Here is a 16441-nt window from a genome sequence, read left to right as displayed (position 1 = left end):
TTGAGGGTTAGGGTGAACCAGTTTGTTTGAGGGTTAGGGTGAACCAGTTTGTTTGAGGGTTAGGATGAACCAGTTTGTTTGAGGGTTAGGGTGAACCAGTTTGTTTGATGGTTAAAGTTCGGGTGAACCAGTTTGTTTGAGGGTTAAGTTGAACCAGTTTGTTTGAGGGTTAGGGTGAACCAGTTTGTTTGAGGGTTAGGGTGAACCAGTTTGTTTGATGGTTAAAGTTCGGGTGAACCAGTTTGTTTGATGGTTAAGTTGAACCAGTTTGTTTGAGGGTTAGGGTGAACCAGTTTGTTTGATTGTTAGGGTGAACCAGTTTGTTCGAGGGTTAGGATGAACCAGTTTGTTTGGGGTTTAGGGTGAACCAGTTTCTTTGAGGGTTAAGTTGAACCAGTTTGTTTGAGGGTTAGGGTGAACCAGTTTGTTTGATGGTTAGGGTGAACCAGTTTGTTTGAGAGTTAGGGTTGGGGTTGAACCAGTTTGTTTGAGGGTTAGGATGAACCAGTTTGTTTGGGGTTCATGGTGAACCAGTTTCTTTGAGGGTTAAGGTGAACCGGTTTGTTTGAGGGTTAGGGTGAACCAGTTTGTTTGAGGGTTAGGGTGAACCGGTTTGTTTGATGGTTAAGTTGAACCAGTTTGTTTGAGGGTTAGGCTGAACCAGTTTGTTTGATGGTTAAGGTTGGGATGAACCAGTTTGTTTGAGGGTTAGGTTGAACCAGTTTGTTTGGGGTTTAGGGTGAACCTGTTTGTTTGAGGGTTAGGGTGAACCAGTTTGTTTGAGGGTTAGGATGAACCAGTTTGTTTGAGGGTTAGGGTGAACCAGTTTGTTTGAGGGTTAGGGTGAACCAGTTTGTTTGAGGGTTAGGATGAACCAGTTTGTTTGGTGGTTAGGGTGAACCAGTTTGTTTGATGGTTAAGGTTAGGGTGAACCAGTTTTTTTGAGGGTTAGGGTGAACCAGTTTGTTTGAGGGTTAGGGTGAACCAGTTTGTTTGAGGGTTAGGGTGAACCAGTTTGTTTGAGGGTTAAGGTTGGGATGAACCAGTTTGTTTGAGGGTTAGGATGAACCAGTTTGTTTGGGGTTTAGGGTGAACCTGTTTGTTTGAGGGTTAGGGTGAACCAGTTTGTTTAAGGGTTAGGATGAACCAGTTTGTTTGGGGTTTAGGGTGAACCTGTTTGTTTGAGGGTTAGGGTGAACCAGTTTGTTTGAGGGTTAGGATGAACCAGTTTGTTTGGTGGTTAGGGTGAACCAGTTTGTTTGATGGTTAAGGTTAGGGTGAACCAGTTTTTTTGAGGGTTTGGGTGAACCAGTTTGTTTGAGGGTTAGGGTGAACCAGTTTGTTTGAGGGTTAGGATGAACCAGTTTGTTTGAGGGTTAGGGTGAACCAGTTTGTTTGAGGGTTAGGGTGAACCAGTTTGTTTGATGGTTAAAGTTCGGGTGAACCAGTTTGTTTGATGGTTAAGTTGAACCAGTTTGTTTGAGGGTTAGGGTGAACCAGTTTGTTTGAGGGCGAGGGTAAACCAGTTTGTTTGATTGTTAGGGTGAATCAGTTTGTTTGAGGGCGAGGGTAAACCAGTTTGTTTGAGGGTTAGGGTGAACCAGTTTGTTTGATGGTTAAGGTTAGGGTGAACCAGTTTATTTGAGGGTTAGGGTGAACCAGTTTCTTTGAGGGTTAAGGTTGGGGTGAACCAGTTTGTTTGGGGTTTAGGGTGAACCAGTTTCTTTGAGGGTTAAGGTTGGGGTGAACCAGTTTGTTTGGGGTTTAGGGTGAACCAGTTTGTTTGAGGGTTAGGTTGAACCAGTTTGTTTTATGGTTAGGGTGAACCAATTTGTTTGAGGGTGAGGGTGAACCAGTTTGTTTGATGGTTAGGGTGAACCAGTTTGTTTTATGGTTAGGGTGAACCAATTTGTTTGAGGGTTAGGGTGAACCAGTTTGTTTGATGGTTAGGGTGAACCAGTTTGTTTGAGGGTTAGGGTGAACCAGTTTGTTTGAGGGTTAGGGTGAACCGGTTTGTTTGATTGTTAAGTTGAACCAGTTTGTTTGAGGGTTTGGGTGAACCAGTTTGTTTGAGGGTTAGGGTTGGGATGAACCAGTTTGTTTGAGGGTTAGGGTTGGGATGAACAAGTTTGTTTGAGGGTTAGGGTGAACCAGTTTGTTTGAGGGTTAGGATGAACCAGTTTGTTTGGGGTTTTGGGTGAACCAGTTTCTTTGAGGGTCAAGGTTGGGGTGAACCAGTTTGTTTGATGGTTGGGGTGAACCAGTTTGTTTGATGGTTTGGGTGAACCAGTTTGTTTGAGGGTTAGGGTAAACCAGTTTGTTTGATTGTTAGGGTGAACCAGTTTGTTTGAGGGTTAGGGTTGGGGTGAACCAGTTTGTTTGAGGGTTAGGGTGAACCAGTTTGTTTGATGGTTTGGGTGAACCAGTTTGTTTGTGGTTTAGGGTTGGGGTGAACCAGTTTGTTTGATGGTTAGGGTGAACCAGTTTGTTTGATGGTGAGGGTGAACCAGTTTGTTTGAGGGTTAGGGTGAACCAGTTTGTTTGATGGTGAGGGTGAACCAGTTTGTTTGAGGGTTAGGGTGAACCAGTTTGTTTGATGGTTAGGGTGAACCAGTTTGTTTGATGGTTAGGGTGAACCAGTTTGTTTGAGGGTTAGGGTTGGGGTGAACCAGTTTGTTTGAGGGTTAGGGTTGGGGTGAACCAGTTTGTTTGATGGTTAGGGTGAACCAGTTTGTTTGAGGGCAAGGGTGAACCAGTTTGTTTGATGGTTAAGGTGAACCAGTTTGTTTGATGGTTAGGATGAACCAGTTTGTTTGAGGGTTAGGGTTGGGGTGAACCAGTTTGTTTGATGGTTAGGGTGAACCAGTTTGTTTGAGGGCAAGGGTGAACCAGTTTGTTTGATGGTTAGGGTGAACCAGTTTGTTTGAGGGTTAGGGTGAACCAGTTTGTTTGGGGTTTAGGGTGAACCAGTTTCTTTGAGGGTTAAGGTGAACCAGTTTGTTTGATGGTTGGGGTGAACCAGTTTGTTTGGGGTTTAGGGTGAACCAGTTTCTTTGAGGGTTAAAGTTCGGGTGAACCAGTTTGTTTGAGGGTTAAAGTTCGGGTGAACCCGTTTGTTTGATGGTTGGGGTGAACCAGTTTGTTTGGGGTTTAGGGTGAACCAGTTTCTTTGAGGGTTAAAGTTCGGGTGAACCAGTTTGTTTGAGGGTTTGGGTGAACCAGTTTGTTTGATGGTTTAGTTGAACCAGTTTGTTTGAGGGTTAGGGTGAACCAGTTTTTTTGATGGTGAGGGTGAACCAGTTTGTTTGAGGGTTAAGGTGAACCAGTTTGTTTGATGGTTAAGGTGAACCAGTTTGTTTGATGGTTAGGGTGAACCAGTTTGTTTGATGGTTTGGGTGAACCAGTTTGTTTGAGGGTTAGGATGAACCAGTTTGTTTGAGGGTTAGGATGAACCAGTTTGTTTGGGGTTTAGGGTGAACCAGTTTGTTTGAGGGTTAGTATGAACCAGTTTCTTTGAGGGTTAAGGTTGGGATGAACCAGTTTGTTTGATGGTTGGGGTGAACCAGTTTCTTTGAGGGTTAAGGTTGGGGTGAACCAGTTTGTTTGGGGTTTAGGGTGAACCAGTTTCTTTGAGGGTTAAGGTTGGGATGAACCAGTTTGTTTGATGGTTGGGGTGAACCAGTTTGTTTGAGGGTTAAGGTGAACCAGTTTGTTTTATGGTTAGGGTGAACCAATTTGTTTGAGGGTTAGGGTGAACCAGTTTGTTTGATGGTTAGGGTGAACCAGTTTGTTTGAGGGTTAGGGTGAACCAGTTTGTTTGAGGGTTAGGGTGAACCGGTTTGTTTGATTGTTAAGTTGAACCAGTTTGTTTGAGGGTTTGGGTGAACCAGTTTGTTTGAGGGTTAGGGTTGGGATGAACCAGTTTGTTTGAGGGTTAGGGTGAACCAGTTTGTTTGAGGGTTAGGATGAACCAGTTTGTTTGGGGTTTTGGGTGAACCAGTTTCTTTGAGGGTCAAGGTTGGGGTGAACCAGTTTGTTTGATGGTTGGGGTGAACCAGTTTGTTTGATGGTTTGGGTGAACCAGTTTGTTTGAGGGTTAGGGTAAACCAGTTTGTTTGATTGTTAGGGTGAACCAGTTTGTTTGAGGGTTAGGGTTGGGGTGAACCAGTTTGTTTGAGGGTTAGGGTGAACCAGTTTGTTTGATGGTTTGGGTGAACCAGTTTGTTTGAGGGTTAGGGTTGGGGTGAACCAGTTTGTTTGATGGTTAGGGTGAACCAGTTTGTTTGATGGTGAGGGTGAACCAGTTTGTTTGAGGGTTAGGGTGAACCAGTTTGTTTGATGGTGAGGGTGAACCAGTTTGTTTGAGGGTTAGGGTGAACCAGTTTGTTTGATGGTTAGGGTGAACCAGTTTGTTTGATGGTTAGGGTGAACCAGTTTGTTTGAGGGTTAGGGTTGGGGTGAACCAGTTTGTTTGAGGGTTAGGGTTGGGGTGAACCAGTTTGTTTGATGGTTAGGGTGAACCAGTTTGTTTGAGGGCAAGGGTGAACCAGTTTGTTTGATGGTTAAGGTGAACCAGTTTGTTTGATGGTTAGGATGAACCAGTTTGTTTGAGGGTTAGGGTTGGGGTGAACCAGTTTGTTTGATGGTTAGGGTGAACCAGTTTGTTTGAGGGCAAGGGTGAACCAGTTTGTTTGATGGTTAGGGTGAACCAGTTTGTTTGAGGGTTAGGGTGAACCAGTTTGTTTGGGGTTTAGGGTGAACCAGTTTCTTTGAGGGTTGAGGTGAACCAGTTTGTTTGATGGTTCGGGTGAACCAGTTTGTTTGGGGTTTAGGGTGAACCAGTTTCTTTGAGGGTTAAAGTTCGGGTGAACCAGTTTGTTTGAGGGTTAAAGTTCGGGTGAACCCGTTTGTTTGATGGTTGGGGTGAACCAGTTTGTTTGGGGTTTAGGGTGAACCAGTTTCTTTGAGGGTTAAAGTTCGGGTGAACCAGTTTGTTTGAGGGTTTGGGTGAACCAGTTTGTTTGATGGTTTAGTTGAACCAGTTTGTTTGAGGGTTAGGGTGAACCATTTTTTTTGATGGTGAGGGTGAACCAGTTTGTTTGATGGTTAGGGTGAACCAGTTTTTTTGATGGTGAGGGTGAACCAGTTTGTTTGAGGGTTAAGGTGAACCAGTTTGTTTGATGGTTAAGGTGAACCAGTTTGTTTGATGGTTAGGGTGAACCAGTTTGTTTGAGGGTTAGGGTTGGGGTGAACCAGTTTGTTTGAGGGTTAGGGTTGGGGTGAACCAGTTTGTTTGATGGTTAGGGTGAACCAGTTTGTTTGATGGTGAGGGTGAACCAGTTTGTTTGAGGGTTAGGGTGAACCAGTTTGTTTGATGGTGAGGGTGAACCAGTTTGTTTGAGGGTTAGGGTGAACCAGTTTGTTTGATGGTTAGGGTGAACCAGTTTGTTTGATGGTTAGGGTGAACCAGTTTGTTTGAGGGTTAGGGTTGGGGTGAACCAGTTTGTTTGAGGGTTAGGGTTGGGGTGAACCAGTTTGTTTGATGGTTAGGGTGAACCAGTTTGTTTGAGGGCAAGGGTGAACCAGTTTGTTTGATGGTGAGGGTGAACCAGTTTGTTTGATGGTTAGGGTGAACCAGTTTTTTTGATGGTGAGGGTGAACTAGTTTGTTTGAGGGTTAAGGTGAACCAGTTTGTTTGATGGTTAAGGTGAACCAGTTTGTTTGATGGTTAGGGTGAACCAGTTTGTTTGATGGTTTGGGTGAACCAGTTTGTTTGAGGGCGAGGGTGAACCACTTTGTTTGATGGTTAAGGTTTGGGTGAACCAGTTTGTTTGAGGGTTAGGATGAACCAGTTTGTTTGAGGGTTAGGATGAACCAGTTTGTTTGGCGTTTAGGGTGAACCAGTTTGTTTGAGGGTTAGGATGAACCAGTTTGTTTGAGGGTTAGGATGAACCAGTTTGTTTGAGGGTTAGGGTGAACCAGTTTGTTTGAGGGTTAGGATGAACCAGTTTGTTTGAGGGTTAGGATGAACCAGTTTGTTTGAGGGTTAGGGTGAACCAGTTTGTTTGAGGGTTAGTATGAACCAGTTTGTTTGATGGTTAGGGTGAACCAGTTTGTTTGATGGTTAGGGTGAACCAGTTTGTTTGAGGGTTAGGGTTGGGGTGAACCAGTTTGTTTGAGGGTTAGGATGAACCAGTTTGTTTGGGGTTTAGGGTGAACCAGTTTCTTTGAGGGTTAAGGTGAACCAGTTTGTTTGAGGGCGAGGGTGAACCAGTTTGTTTGAGGGCGAGGGTGAACCAGTTTGTTTGAGGGTTAGGGTGAACCAGTTTGTTTGAGGGTTAGGTTGAACCATTTTGTTTGAGGGCGAGGGTGAACCAGTTTGTTTGAGGGCGAGGGTGAACCAGTTTGTTTGAGGGCGAGGGTGAACCAGTTTGTTTGAGGGCGAGGGTGAACCAGTTTGTTTGAGGGCGAGGGTGAACCAGTTTGTTTGAGGGCGAGGGTGAACCAGTTTGTTTGGAAGCAGAATTAAAAGCTCCAATAGCTTAAGAATGAAGGAAAAGAGCTGCATCTGCTCTTTGCATTATTACACAGTATTTGGAATCAAAGAAAGTTGTACAAATAAATGTGTATATGATTTGGTTTGTACGACTGAAGTGACCCTCAGTAACTGATTAGAATGGATTGTCCAGATATTCAATGATCCAGTCCAACAAACAAGCAGTAGTAACAATCTTGTGGAAACAATTGAATTCTCTTCACTTAGTATAGAATGTTAGCAGTGAAGTAGAATCCAGGTGGATGTGGTGGTTCCTGTGCGAGCTGGTGATGTCTGATGTGTGTTTCCAGGGAAAGGGAAGACCCCTCTGCGGCGGGGTAAAGCCACGTCTCTGTCGGTTCCGGTTTCAGGTTGTGGGCGGAGCTGTGAGAAGAGCTGTCAGGTGACCAGCGAGCAGATCAAAGCAGACATGAAGGCAGCCAGCGAGTGTGGCAGGAGGAGCATCAGTAAAGACATGGCTACCGAGACCGTGGACCGGGCCGACGGGACCAGCGTCAGACCCCTGAGCCGGGTGGCCCATGTGGGTGGGGGTGAGGGGGAAGTTGTCGGTGCCCCTCATAGGGCCAACTTGACACGGGAGGCCGGTCTGAGGCCGTACTGTGGTCCTGCTGTGGTGGGCAATATAGACCCCCAGACTGTGAGGAGACCGCCGCACGCCGCACAGGACAGGCCCTCCGAAGCCCCCTGCATCGGCCAGCAGGGGGAGGGACCCTCTGAGGCCTTTGTTCCAAGACGACCACTGACCCGGTCCTGCACCCGCACGTCCTCTGCATCCTTACTACCTGAGACAGGTGAGAGGAACCGGGCATGGAGCCTTTCAGCAGAAAGTCCACCACTAACTGCAGCTTCTGCTCCCCAGATCTTCCACCAGCACGGCCGCGTGTCGCCGTCAGGAGGAAACGCATGTCTGACAAGTCAACCAGCACCTCAGATCCAGTGACTGAGGACGACCACATACAGGTAGTACCCTACCTTCAACACTTCACAAACCCACTTACTAACAAGCAACATGACTGCATAGTGAGCAGAGTGATCCTCGTATGGTCTATCAGCAGCCATACATGTCCTCACTGTTCTCCTACCATCAGCAGCTAGATCCTCAATGGTTCCTCTCTGTTCTCCTAAGATCAGCTGCTTCATAGGTTGTTTTAGATGTTGTCTATCCTCATGGATCATTCCGGTGAATTGTTTTCATTGTCCTCGCTGGTGATGGTCTGTGATTTGCTAAATGGCTGAGCAAAGCAACAAAGCAGGGTTCCACCACACTGGGTTTTCATGGTCCTGCTCTGTGTTTTTGTGTAATGATGGCTCACCTGACTGAAAGGATCAGAAGATCTGTGGCAGTGAATATTACCCTCAGCACAGATTAAATCACCTCCAGACCAGTGCTGAAGATCTGCAGCTGCTTTCCCAATTACATCTTAGTCTTTCCGAAGGTGGAGGGGACATCTGATGGATTTCTGATTTGCCTTCATCAGAGACGTTGTATTTAAACTTTAAAATAATTGTTCTTGTTCAGGTTTTGTCTCTGAAGAGTAAAAACTTGGTGGGAATCACTCTGACCAACTGTGGTATCACTGACCTGGTCCTGAAAGACTGCCCCAAGATGATGTTCATCCACGGTAACACAAAGGCTCTCACACTCCCTGCACTTGTATTTCTTGATTTAGTTACTTGTTCAGCACTAATATATTGTATTGAAGCTGTTTTTAGGTCTACAATGATACTTACTAAATGTTTTATATCGATGGTCGTGGCTATTTCTTCTGTCAACTCATACGAGCCATGACGGTGTCTGACTCCTACTGAAGGTCAATGGGAATTTCTCCGGCAGATATTTAGTATATGTTCCAGTTGACAGGGAGTCACAGTGTCAATCTCAATGTGTCAGTGGCAGCATCAATGGTAGCATCGGTCACACGGCGTCAGTTACATCAGTGTCAGTCCATACACTGTCGATCGCAGTGCCAGTCGCACAGCGACCATCGCATAGCGTCGGTTGCACACCGTCAGTCGCATTGTTGGTCTCAAAGTGTCCATCTCAATGCGTCAGTCTCGGTGTCAGTCTCAAAGCTTCAGTCACACAGTGTCAGTCTCAAAGCGTCCGTCTCAAAGCGTCAGTCTCAATGCGTCCGTCTCAAAGCGTCAGTCTCAAAGCGTCCGTCTCGAAGCGTCAGTCTCAAAGCGTCAGTCTCAATGCGTCCGTCTCAAAGCGTCAGTCTCAATGCGTCAGTCTCAAAGCGTCCGTCTCGAAGCGTCAGTCTCAAAGCGTCAGTCTCAATGCGTCCGTCTCAAAGCGTCAGTCTCAATGCGTCCGTCTCAATGCGTCCGTCTCAAAGCGTCAGTCTCAAAGCGTCAGTCTCAAAGCGTCCATCTCAAAGCGTCAGTCTCAAAGCGTCAGTCTCAACCCGTCAGTCTCAAAGCGTCAGTCTCAATGCGTCCGTCTCAACGCGTCAGTCTCAAAGCGTCCATCTCAAAGCGTCAGTCTCAAAGAGTCAGTCACACAGTGTCAGTCTCAAAGCGTCCATCTCAAAGTGTCAGTCACACCGTGTCAGTCTCAAAGTGTCAGTTGCACACCGTCAGTCGCATTGTCGGTCTCAAAGTGTCCATCTCACTTTGAGACCATACACTGTCGATCGCAGTGCCAGTCGCACAGCGTCCATCGCACAGTGTCAATCGCACAGCGTCAGTCTCGGTGTCCATCACACAGTGTCGGTCTCAAAGTGTCAGTCACACAGCATCCATCACACAGCGTCAGTCACACAGCGTCCGTCACACAGCGTCCGTCACACAGCGTCAGTCACACAGCGTCCGTCACACAGCGTCAGTCACACAGCGTCCGTCACACTGCGTCCGTCACACAGCGTCAGTCACACAGCGTCCGTCACACAGCGTCCGTCACACAGCGTCAGTCACACAGCGTCCGTCACACAGCGTCAGTCACACAGCGTCCGTCACACTGCGTCCGTCACACTGAGTCCTTCACACAGCTTCCGTCACACAGCGTCAGTCACACAGCGTCAGTCACACAGCGTCAGTCACTCAGCGTCAGTCACACAGCGTCCGTCACACTGCGTCCGTCACACTGAGTCCTTCACACAGCTTCCGTCACACAGCGTCAGTCACACAGCGTCAGTCACACAGCGTCAGTCACACAGCGTCCGTCACACAGCGTCAGTCACACAGCGTCAGTCACACAGCGTCCGTCACACTGCGTCCGTCACACTGAGTCCTTCACACAGCTTCCGTCACACAGCGTCAGTCACACAGCGTCAGTCACACAGCGTCAGTCACTCAGCGTCAGTCACACAGCGTCCGTCACACAGCGTCAGTCACACAGCGTCCGTCACACAGCGTCCGTCACACAGCGTCCGTCACACAGCGTCAGTCACACAGCGTCCGTCACACAGCGTCCGTCACACAGCGTCAGTCACACAGCGTCAGTCACACAGCGTCCGTCACACTGCGTCCGTCACACTGAGTCCTTCACACAGCTTCCGTCACACAGCGTCAGTCACACAGCGTCAGTCACACAGCGTCAGTCACTCAGCGTCAGTCACACAGCGTCCGTCACACAGCGTCAGTCACACAGCGTCCGTCACACAGCGTCCGTCACACAGCGTCCGTCACACAGCGTCAGTCACACAGCGTCCGTCACACAGCGTCCGTCACACAGCGTCAGTCACACAGCGTCCGTCACACTGCGTCCGTCACACTGAGTCCTTCACACAGCTTCCGTCACACAGCGTCAGTCACACAGCGTCAGTCACACAGCGTCAGTCACACAGCGTCAGTCACTCAGCGTCAGTCACACAGCGTCCGTCACACAGCGTCCGTCACACAGCGTCAGTCACACAGCGTCCGTCACACAGCGTCCGTCACACTGCGTCCGTCACACTGCGTCCTTCACACAGCGTCAGTCACACAGCGTCAGTCACACAGCGTCAGTCACACAGAGTCAGTCACACAGCGTCAGTCACTCAGCGTCAGTCACACAGCGTCCGTCACACAGCGTCCGTCACTCAGCGTCAGTCACTCAGCGTCAGTCACACAGTCAGTCACACAGCGTCAGTCACACAGAGCCAGTCACACAGCGTCAGTCACACAGCGTCAGTCACACAGCGTCAGTCACTCAGCGTCAGTCACTCAGCGTCAGTCACACAGAGCCAGTCACACAGCGTCAGTCACACAGCGTCAGTCACACAGCGTCAGTCACTCAGCGTCAGTCACACAGCGTCAGTCACACAGAGCCAGTCACACAGCGTCAGTCACACAGCGTCAGTCACTCAGCGTCAGTCACAGTGTGCTCTGCTGCGTTGTGAAGCCACCAGATGTCGGGTGCTGAAGCAGCTGCGGGTGGAGAGCGCCCCCATCGTCAACAGGTTCGACTACGCTCAGTGTAAAAAGCTGGACATGGAGCAGGTCCTGGATCAGATCCTGAGGATGCCTCCAGAGAGAAACCGGATCATCTACATGCGCCCCATGCACCAGGTAGGTCCAGTCGGTGGAGCCTAACCAAACCCTGTCAGTCAGCAGCAACCCGGACATGAACACCTGGTGTCCTCACAATCAGACAACTCCCTGAAATCTGTCTGTGACACAGCTGTCTGGTTTTGTTTTACAGCTTTACCCCATTGGTGCCACAGGGAACAGCAGGAATCACACAATAATAATAATGCTATTATATGATGATGATGATGATGATGATGATGATAATAATTATAATAATAATAATAATAATTTATAATTACAATATTAATAACACAATTAAATACAAATAATAACTCATCCATCCATTTTCTTTCCCGCTCAGTCCGTGAGAGTTCATAGTTGCAGTCTAGAGAGCAGAGACGTCCAGGCTCCCCGTCTCCCCGTCTCCCCCACTTCCTCCAGCTCTTCTGGGGTTACAACTCCGGGCTGCTCCCAGGCCAAACCTGTCACTCTATCACTGTCACTCTATCACTGTCACTCTGTCACTCACAATCATTCTCACTCTATCACTCTCACTCTGTCACTCTCACTCTACCACTGTCACTCTATCTCTCTCGCTATCATTCTGTCACTCATTCTGTCACACTATCACTCTGTCAGTTAGTGACTGTTACTGCAGCCTGAACCTGTAGACCATCACTACTTCCCTCCCTCTCTCTTCTTCTCTCCCTCTCTACTTCCCTCTCTCCCTCCTCCCTCCTACCTTCCTTCTCGCTCTCTCCTTCCTCCTCTCTCTCCTCCTTCCCTACCTCCTGCTCTCTCTACTTTCCCCCTCTCTCTCTCCTCCCTCCATCCTTCCCCTCTCTCTCCCTCCTCCTCTATCCCTCCCTCTCTGCCCCTCCTCCTCTCTTCCTCCCTCCCTCCTCCCTCTCTCTCTGAAACACTGGTGTCTTTGCTGCAGATTGACTCGGTGGCGTTGGAACGCCAGCTCTTCCAGGGACCGTACCCATACCACATCGCCATCGTTCACGAGTTCAGCAACCCTCCAAACATCCGCAACAAGGTGCGCATCCGCAGCTGGATGGACACCATCGCCAACATCAGCCAGTGAGTCCCTCCTCCACCTTTTTATCTTCTCTTTCATTGAGCGCATACATTCAACAACTACTGGAATGTGGACAGACTCCACCCTTTTCTCCACCCGTTGGCTTGAAAAGCTCTTCATGCAGAAACTGTTTCCCACTTCCTCCTAGAGAACTGATCAAGTATGAGTTCTTCCCTGAGGCCACCCGGACCGAGGAGGATGTACGGAAGTTTCCCACATATCCCTGGGGGAGAGACATCTACACCCTGGAGGGTAACCTGGCATCACCGTCACACTCCACCTCCAATCACCTCCAATCACCTCCATTCACCTCCATTCACCTACAATCACCTCCATTCACCTCCATTCACCTACAATCACCTCCATTCACCTCCATCCACCTACAATCACCTACAATCACCTCCATCCACCTACAATCACCTCCATCCATCTACAATCACCTCCATCCACCTCCAATCTCCTACAATCACCTCCATTCACCTACAATCACCTCCAATCACCTCCATCCACCTCCAATCACCTCCAATCACCTCCATCCACCTACAATCTCCTACAATCACCTCCATTCACCTCCAATCACCTCCAATCACCTCCATCCACCTCCAATCTCCTACAATCACCTCCATCCACCTCCAATCTCCTACAATCACCTCCATTCACCTACAATCACCTCCAATCACCTCCATCCACCTCCAATCTCCTACAATCACCTCCATCCACCTACAATCACCTACAATCACCTCCATCCACCTCCATTCATCACATTGTTTGAACTGGAGAAGCACATTTCTATTCTCCAGGTCCAACATGTTCACCTCTACACACACGCCGCGCTCACCTCTACACACACGCCGTGCTCACCTCTACACACACACACACACACACCATGTTCACCTCCACACACACATACACACATACACACACACACACACACACACACACATACACACACACACACACACACACACACACACACCATGTTCACATTTACACACACACACACACACACACCATGTTCACCTTTACACACACACACACAAACAACCAGACTCTAAGCAACTCTTCTTTCATCACTAGCTAAATTCATATTGATTCAAACTGCTGGCTGTCACCCGTTTGTACCTGTTGTCACCTCTTGTCACCTGTTTGTACCTGTTGTCACCTGTTGTCACCTGTTTGTACCTGTTGTCACCCGTTTGTACCTGTTGTCACCTCTTGTCACCTGTTTGTACCTGTTGTCACCTGTTTGTACCTGTTGTCACCCGTTTGTACCTGTTGTCACCTGTTTGTACCTGTTGTCACCTGTTGTCACCTGTTTGTACCTGTTGTCACCCGTTTGTACCTGTTGTCACCTGTTTGTACCTGTTGTCACCCGTTTGTACCTGTTGTCACCCGTTTGTACCTCTTGTCACTGTTTGTACCTGTTGTCACCCGTTTGTACCTGTTGTCACCCGTTTGTACCTCTTGTCACCCGTTTGTACCTGTTGTCACCTGTTTGTACCTGTTGTCACCTGTTGTCACCTGTTGTCACCTGTTTGTACCTGTTGTCACCTGTTTGTACCTGTTGTCACCCGTTTGTACCTGTTGTCACCTGTTGTCACCTGTTTGTACCTGTTGTCACCCGTTTGTACCTGCTGTCACCTGTTTATACCTGCTGTCACCTGTTTATACCTGCTGTCACCTGTTTATACCTGTTGTCACCCGTTTGTACCTGTTGTCACCCGTTTGTACCTGTTGTCACCTGTTTGTACCTGTTGTCACCCGTTTATACCTGTTGTCACCCGTTTATACCTGTTGTCACATGTTTGTACCTGTTGTCACCCGTTTGTACCTGTTGTCACCTGTTTGTACCTCTTGTCACCCGTTTGTACCTGTTGTCACCTGTTTGTACCTCTTGTCACTGTTTGTACCTGTTGTCACCTGTTTGTACCTGTTGTCACCCGTTTGTACCTGTTGTCACCCGTTTGTACCTCTTGTCACTGTTTGTACCTGTTGTCACCCGTTTGTACCTGTTGTCACATGTTTGTACCTGTTGTCACCCGTTTGTACCTGTTGTCACCTGTTTGTACCTGTTGTCACCCGTTTGTACCTGTTGTCACCCGTTTGTACCTCTTGTCACTGTTTGCACCTGTTGTCACCCGTTTGTACCTGTTGTCACCTGTTTGTACCTGTTGTCACCTGTTTGTACCTCTTGTCACTGTTTGTACCTGTTGTCACCTGTTTGTACCTGTTGTCACCCGTTTGTACCTCTTGTCACTGTTTGTACCTGTTGTCACCCGTTTGTACCTGTTGTCACCTGTTTGTACCTGTTGTCACCTGTTTGTACCTCTTGTCACTGTTTGTACCTGTTGTCACCCGTTTGTACCTGTTGTCACCTGTTTGTACCTGTTGTCACCTGTTGTTGTCCTTCAACAACCCTGTCTTGTCTTGTCTTGTCATGCAGGAGTGGTGGATGGAGCTCCCTACAGCATGATGACAGATTTCCCCTGGCTGAGGACTCTGAGAGCCGCTGACCCAAACAGCTACGCCCGCTACGACTTCGAGGACGATGAAAGCAGTGAGTCATGTGACTGCTCCACCTCACTGTGTTCTCTCAGCCTGAAGCAGCAGGTCATGTGACTACTCCACTTTAGTGTCTTGACTCAAATCAAAGCACCCACTTTAAGTTTCTTTTTTAAGTTAGTGTTTAAAGTTGCCCTCCTTGCTGAACCAGGCCCAGAGCAGATCCTGGCTTATAGTCACGACAAGAGCAGAGGAGCAACAAGTGAGGCACAAGAAAAGTCTCCACACTCCACATTGTAATCTTGACATGAATGTAGTGTAGCTGAGCTCTATGACCACCTCATGCTTGTCACACACACACACACACACACACACACACACACACACACACACACACACACACACACACACACACACACACCCCGTGACAGCCAGCCTGTCTGAAGTGTTTGGTCTCTCCTGTGTTTCAGCCACCATCTACGCCCCGCGACGTAAAGGACAGCTGTCTGCAGACATTTGCATGGAGACCATTGGGGAGGAGATCTCGGAGCGCCGGCAGAGCAGGAGAGGAGTGTTCCAGAGGGTGGTGGTGCTCTTCCTCCATCACTGTGACACGCCTGGAGAGCCGGTGGAGGACGACTACATCTAAAGCCAGCCAGCCTCCCACAAGCGCCATGTTCTTCTTCAACAGTACGACTGGACGTGAAGAAGCTCCTGGCATCACCGGGGTTCACTATGACATCACCAGTGGTTCATGCTGGCATCACCGGGGTTCACTATGACATCACCAGTGGTTCATGCTGGCATCACCGGGGTTCACTATGACATCACCAGTGGTTCACTCTGGCATCACCGGGGTTCACTATGACATCACCAGTGGTTCACTCTGGCATCACCGGGGTTCATGCTGACATCATCAGGGTTCACTATGACATCACCAGAGTTCAGAAGAACTACCACACTTTGTTCTGGAGGAGAAAGTTTCTTCTGTCCCCTGCTATACTGGCCTTCTTTGCCTCTGCCACTCATTTGATTTTCCTCAGGACCTCTGGTCTCCACTACAGTCCACTATCCCAGAAGTACCAGTCCAGTACCCAGAAGTGAGTCCAGTACCCAGAAGTACCAGTCCAGTACCCCAGAAGTAACAGTCCAGTACCCAGGAGTAACAGTCCAGTACCCAGGAGTGAGTCCAGTACCCAGAAGTGAGTCCAGTACCCAGAAGTACCAGTCCAGTACCCCAGGAGGAGGAGTGGTTGTGTTCCTTTCTATTTTTGCAGTCTGTTCAGTTCCAGTTAAAAGGACATCGGGCAACGTATGGTCGCCTCTGGAGGGTGTAAAGCCTCCTGCTGGCCTTGCCTGTACAGATGTGCACACGGCAGGGATGAAGATATGTTTGCATAGTGTTTATATGTTTATAAAGAACAAAACTATTTCACATACGGAAGAGTAAAACCAATGGAAAACCAACTGGCTGTCTGATGTGCCTTCTTCTAGATGAGTTACAGGATGGACCTGATCTACTCCTCCTCCGAGGGCAAAGGTCAAAGCCTTCATGGTCATGTGACCAGTGGGAACCATTTACAGCTCAGTGATTCCTTCCTGTATGGAAACATCAGGAACAGACTCTTCCAGGCTACTGACAGCTTTGAGGGTGGAGGCAGGAAGAGAATAGAAAAGAAAATAATAGATTAGTATAAAATGTATTAATATAGAATAGTTAATAATATTATATATTAGCTTAGAATAAATTAGTAAAGAATAGAATAGATTACTATAGAATATGTTGGCATCAATTAGTTTAGAATAGCATAGAGTGTAATAGATGAGTATAGAATATGTTACATAGA

At 48.1% G+C, this 16441-nt stretch overlaps 1 protein-coding gene across 2 annotated transcripts in view; it reads left to right on the top strand.

Moving 5' to 3' along the window:
• The window catches only part of fbxo38 (F-box protein 38), a 184440-nt gene extending 168379 nt beyond the window's left edge, over positions 1-16061 (top strand). Inside the window, exons 14-21 of one of the 2 annotated variants that reach the window (XM_080502309.1) lie at positions 6907-7347; positions 7416-7516; positions 8076-8178; positions 10881-11047; positions 11949-12094; positions 12241-12344; positions 14536-14649; positions 15065-16061. In XM_080502309.1, the coding sequence (XP_080358435.1) occupies positions 6907-7347; positions 7416-7516; positions 8076-8178; positions 10881-11047; positions 11949-12094; positions 12241-12344; positions 14536-14649; positions 15065-15243 (1355 nt within the window). In that variant the 3' untranslated portion in view covers positions 15244-16061. Of the gene's footprint in view, positions 1-6846; positions 7348-7415; positions 7517-8075; positions 8179-10880; positions 11048-11948; positions 12095-12240; positions 12345-14535; positions 14650-15064 lie in introns of both variants that reach the window. The other variant, XM_080502308.1, reaches the window with a different exon arrangement.
• The last annotated feature ends 380 nt before the right edge of the window (positions 16062-16441 follow it).

Source organism: Blennius ocellaris (genome assembly GCF_963422515.1).
Source record: "Blennius ocellaris genome assembly, chromosome: 9".
Lineage (NCBI taxonomy): Eukaryota > Metazoa > Chordata > Actinopteri > Blenniiformes > Blenniidae > Blennius > Blennius ocellaris.
Note: the sequence above shows the minus strand (reverse complement) of the source record. Positions and strands in the feature narration are given on the sequence as shown.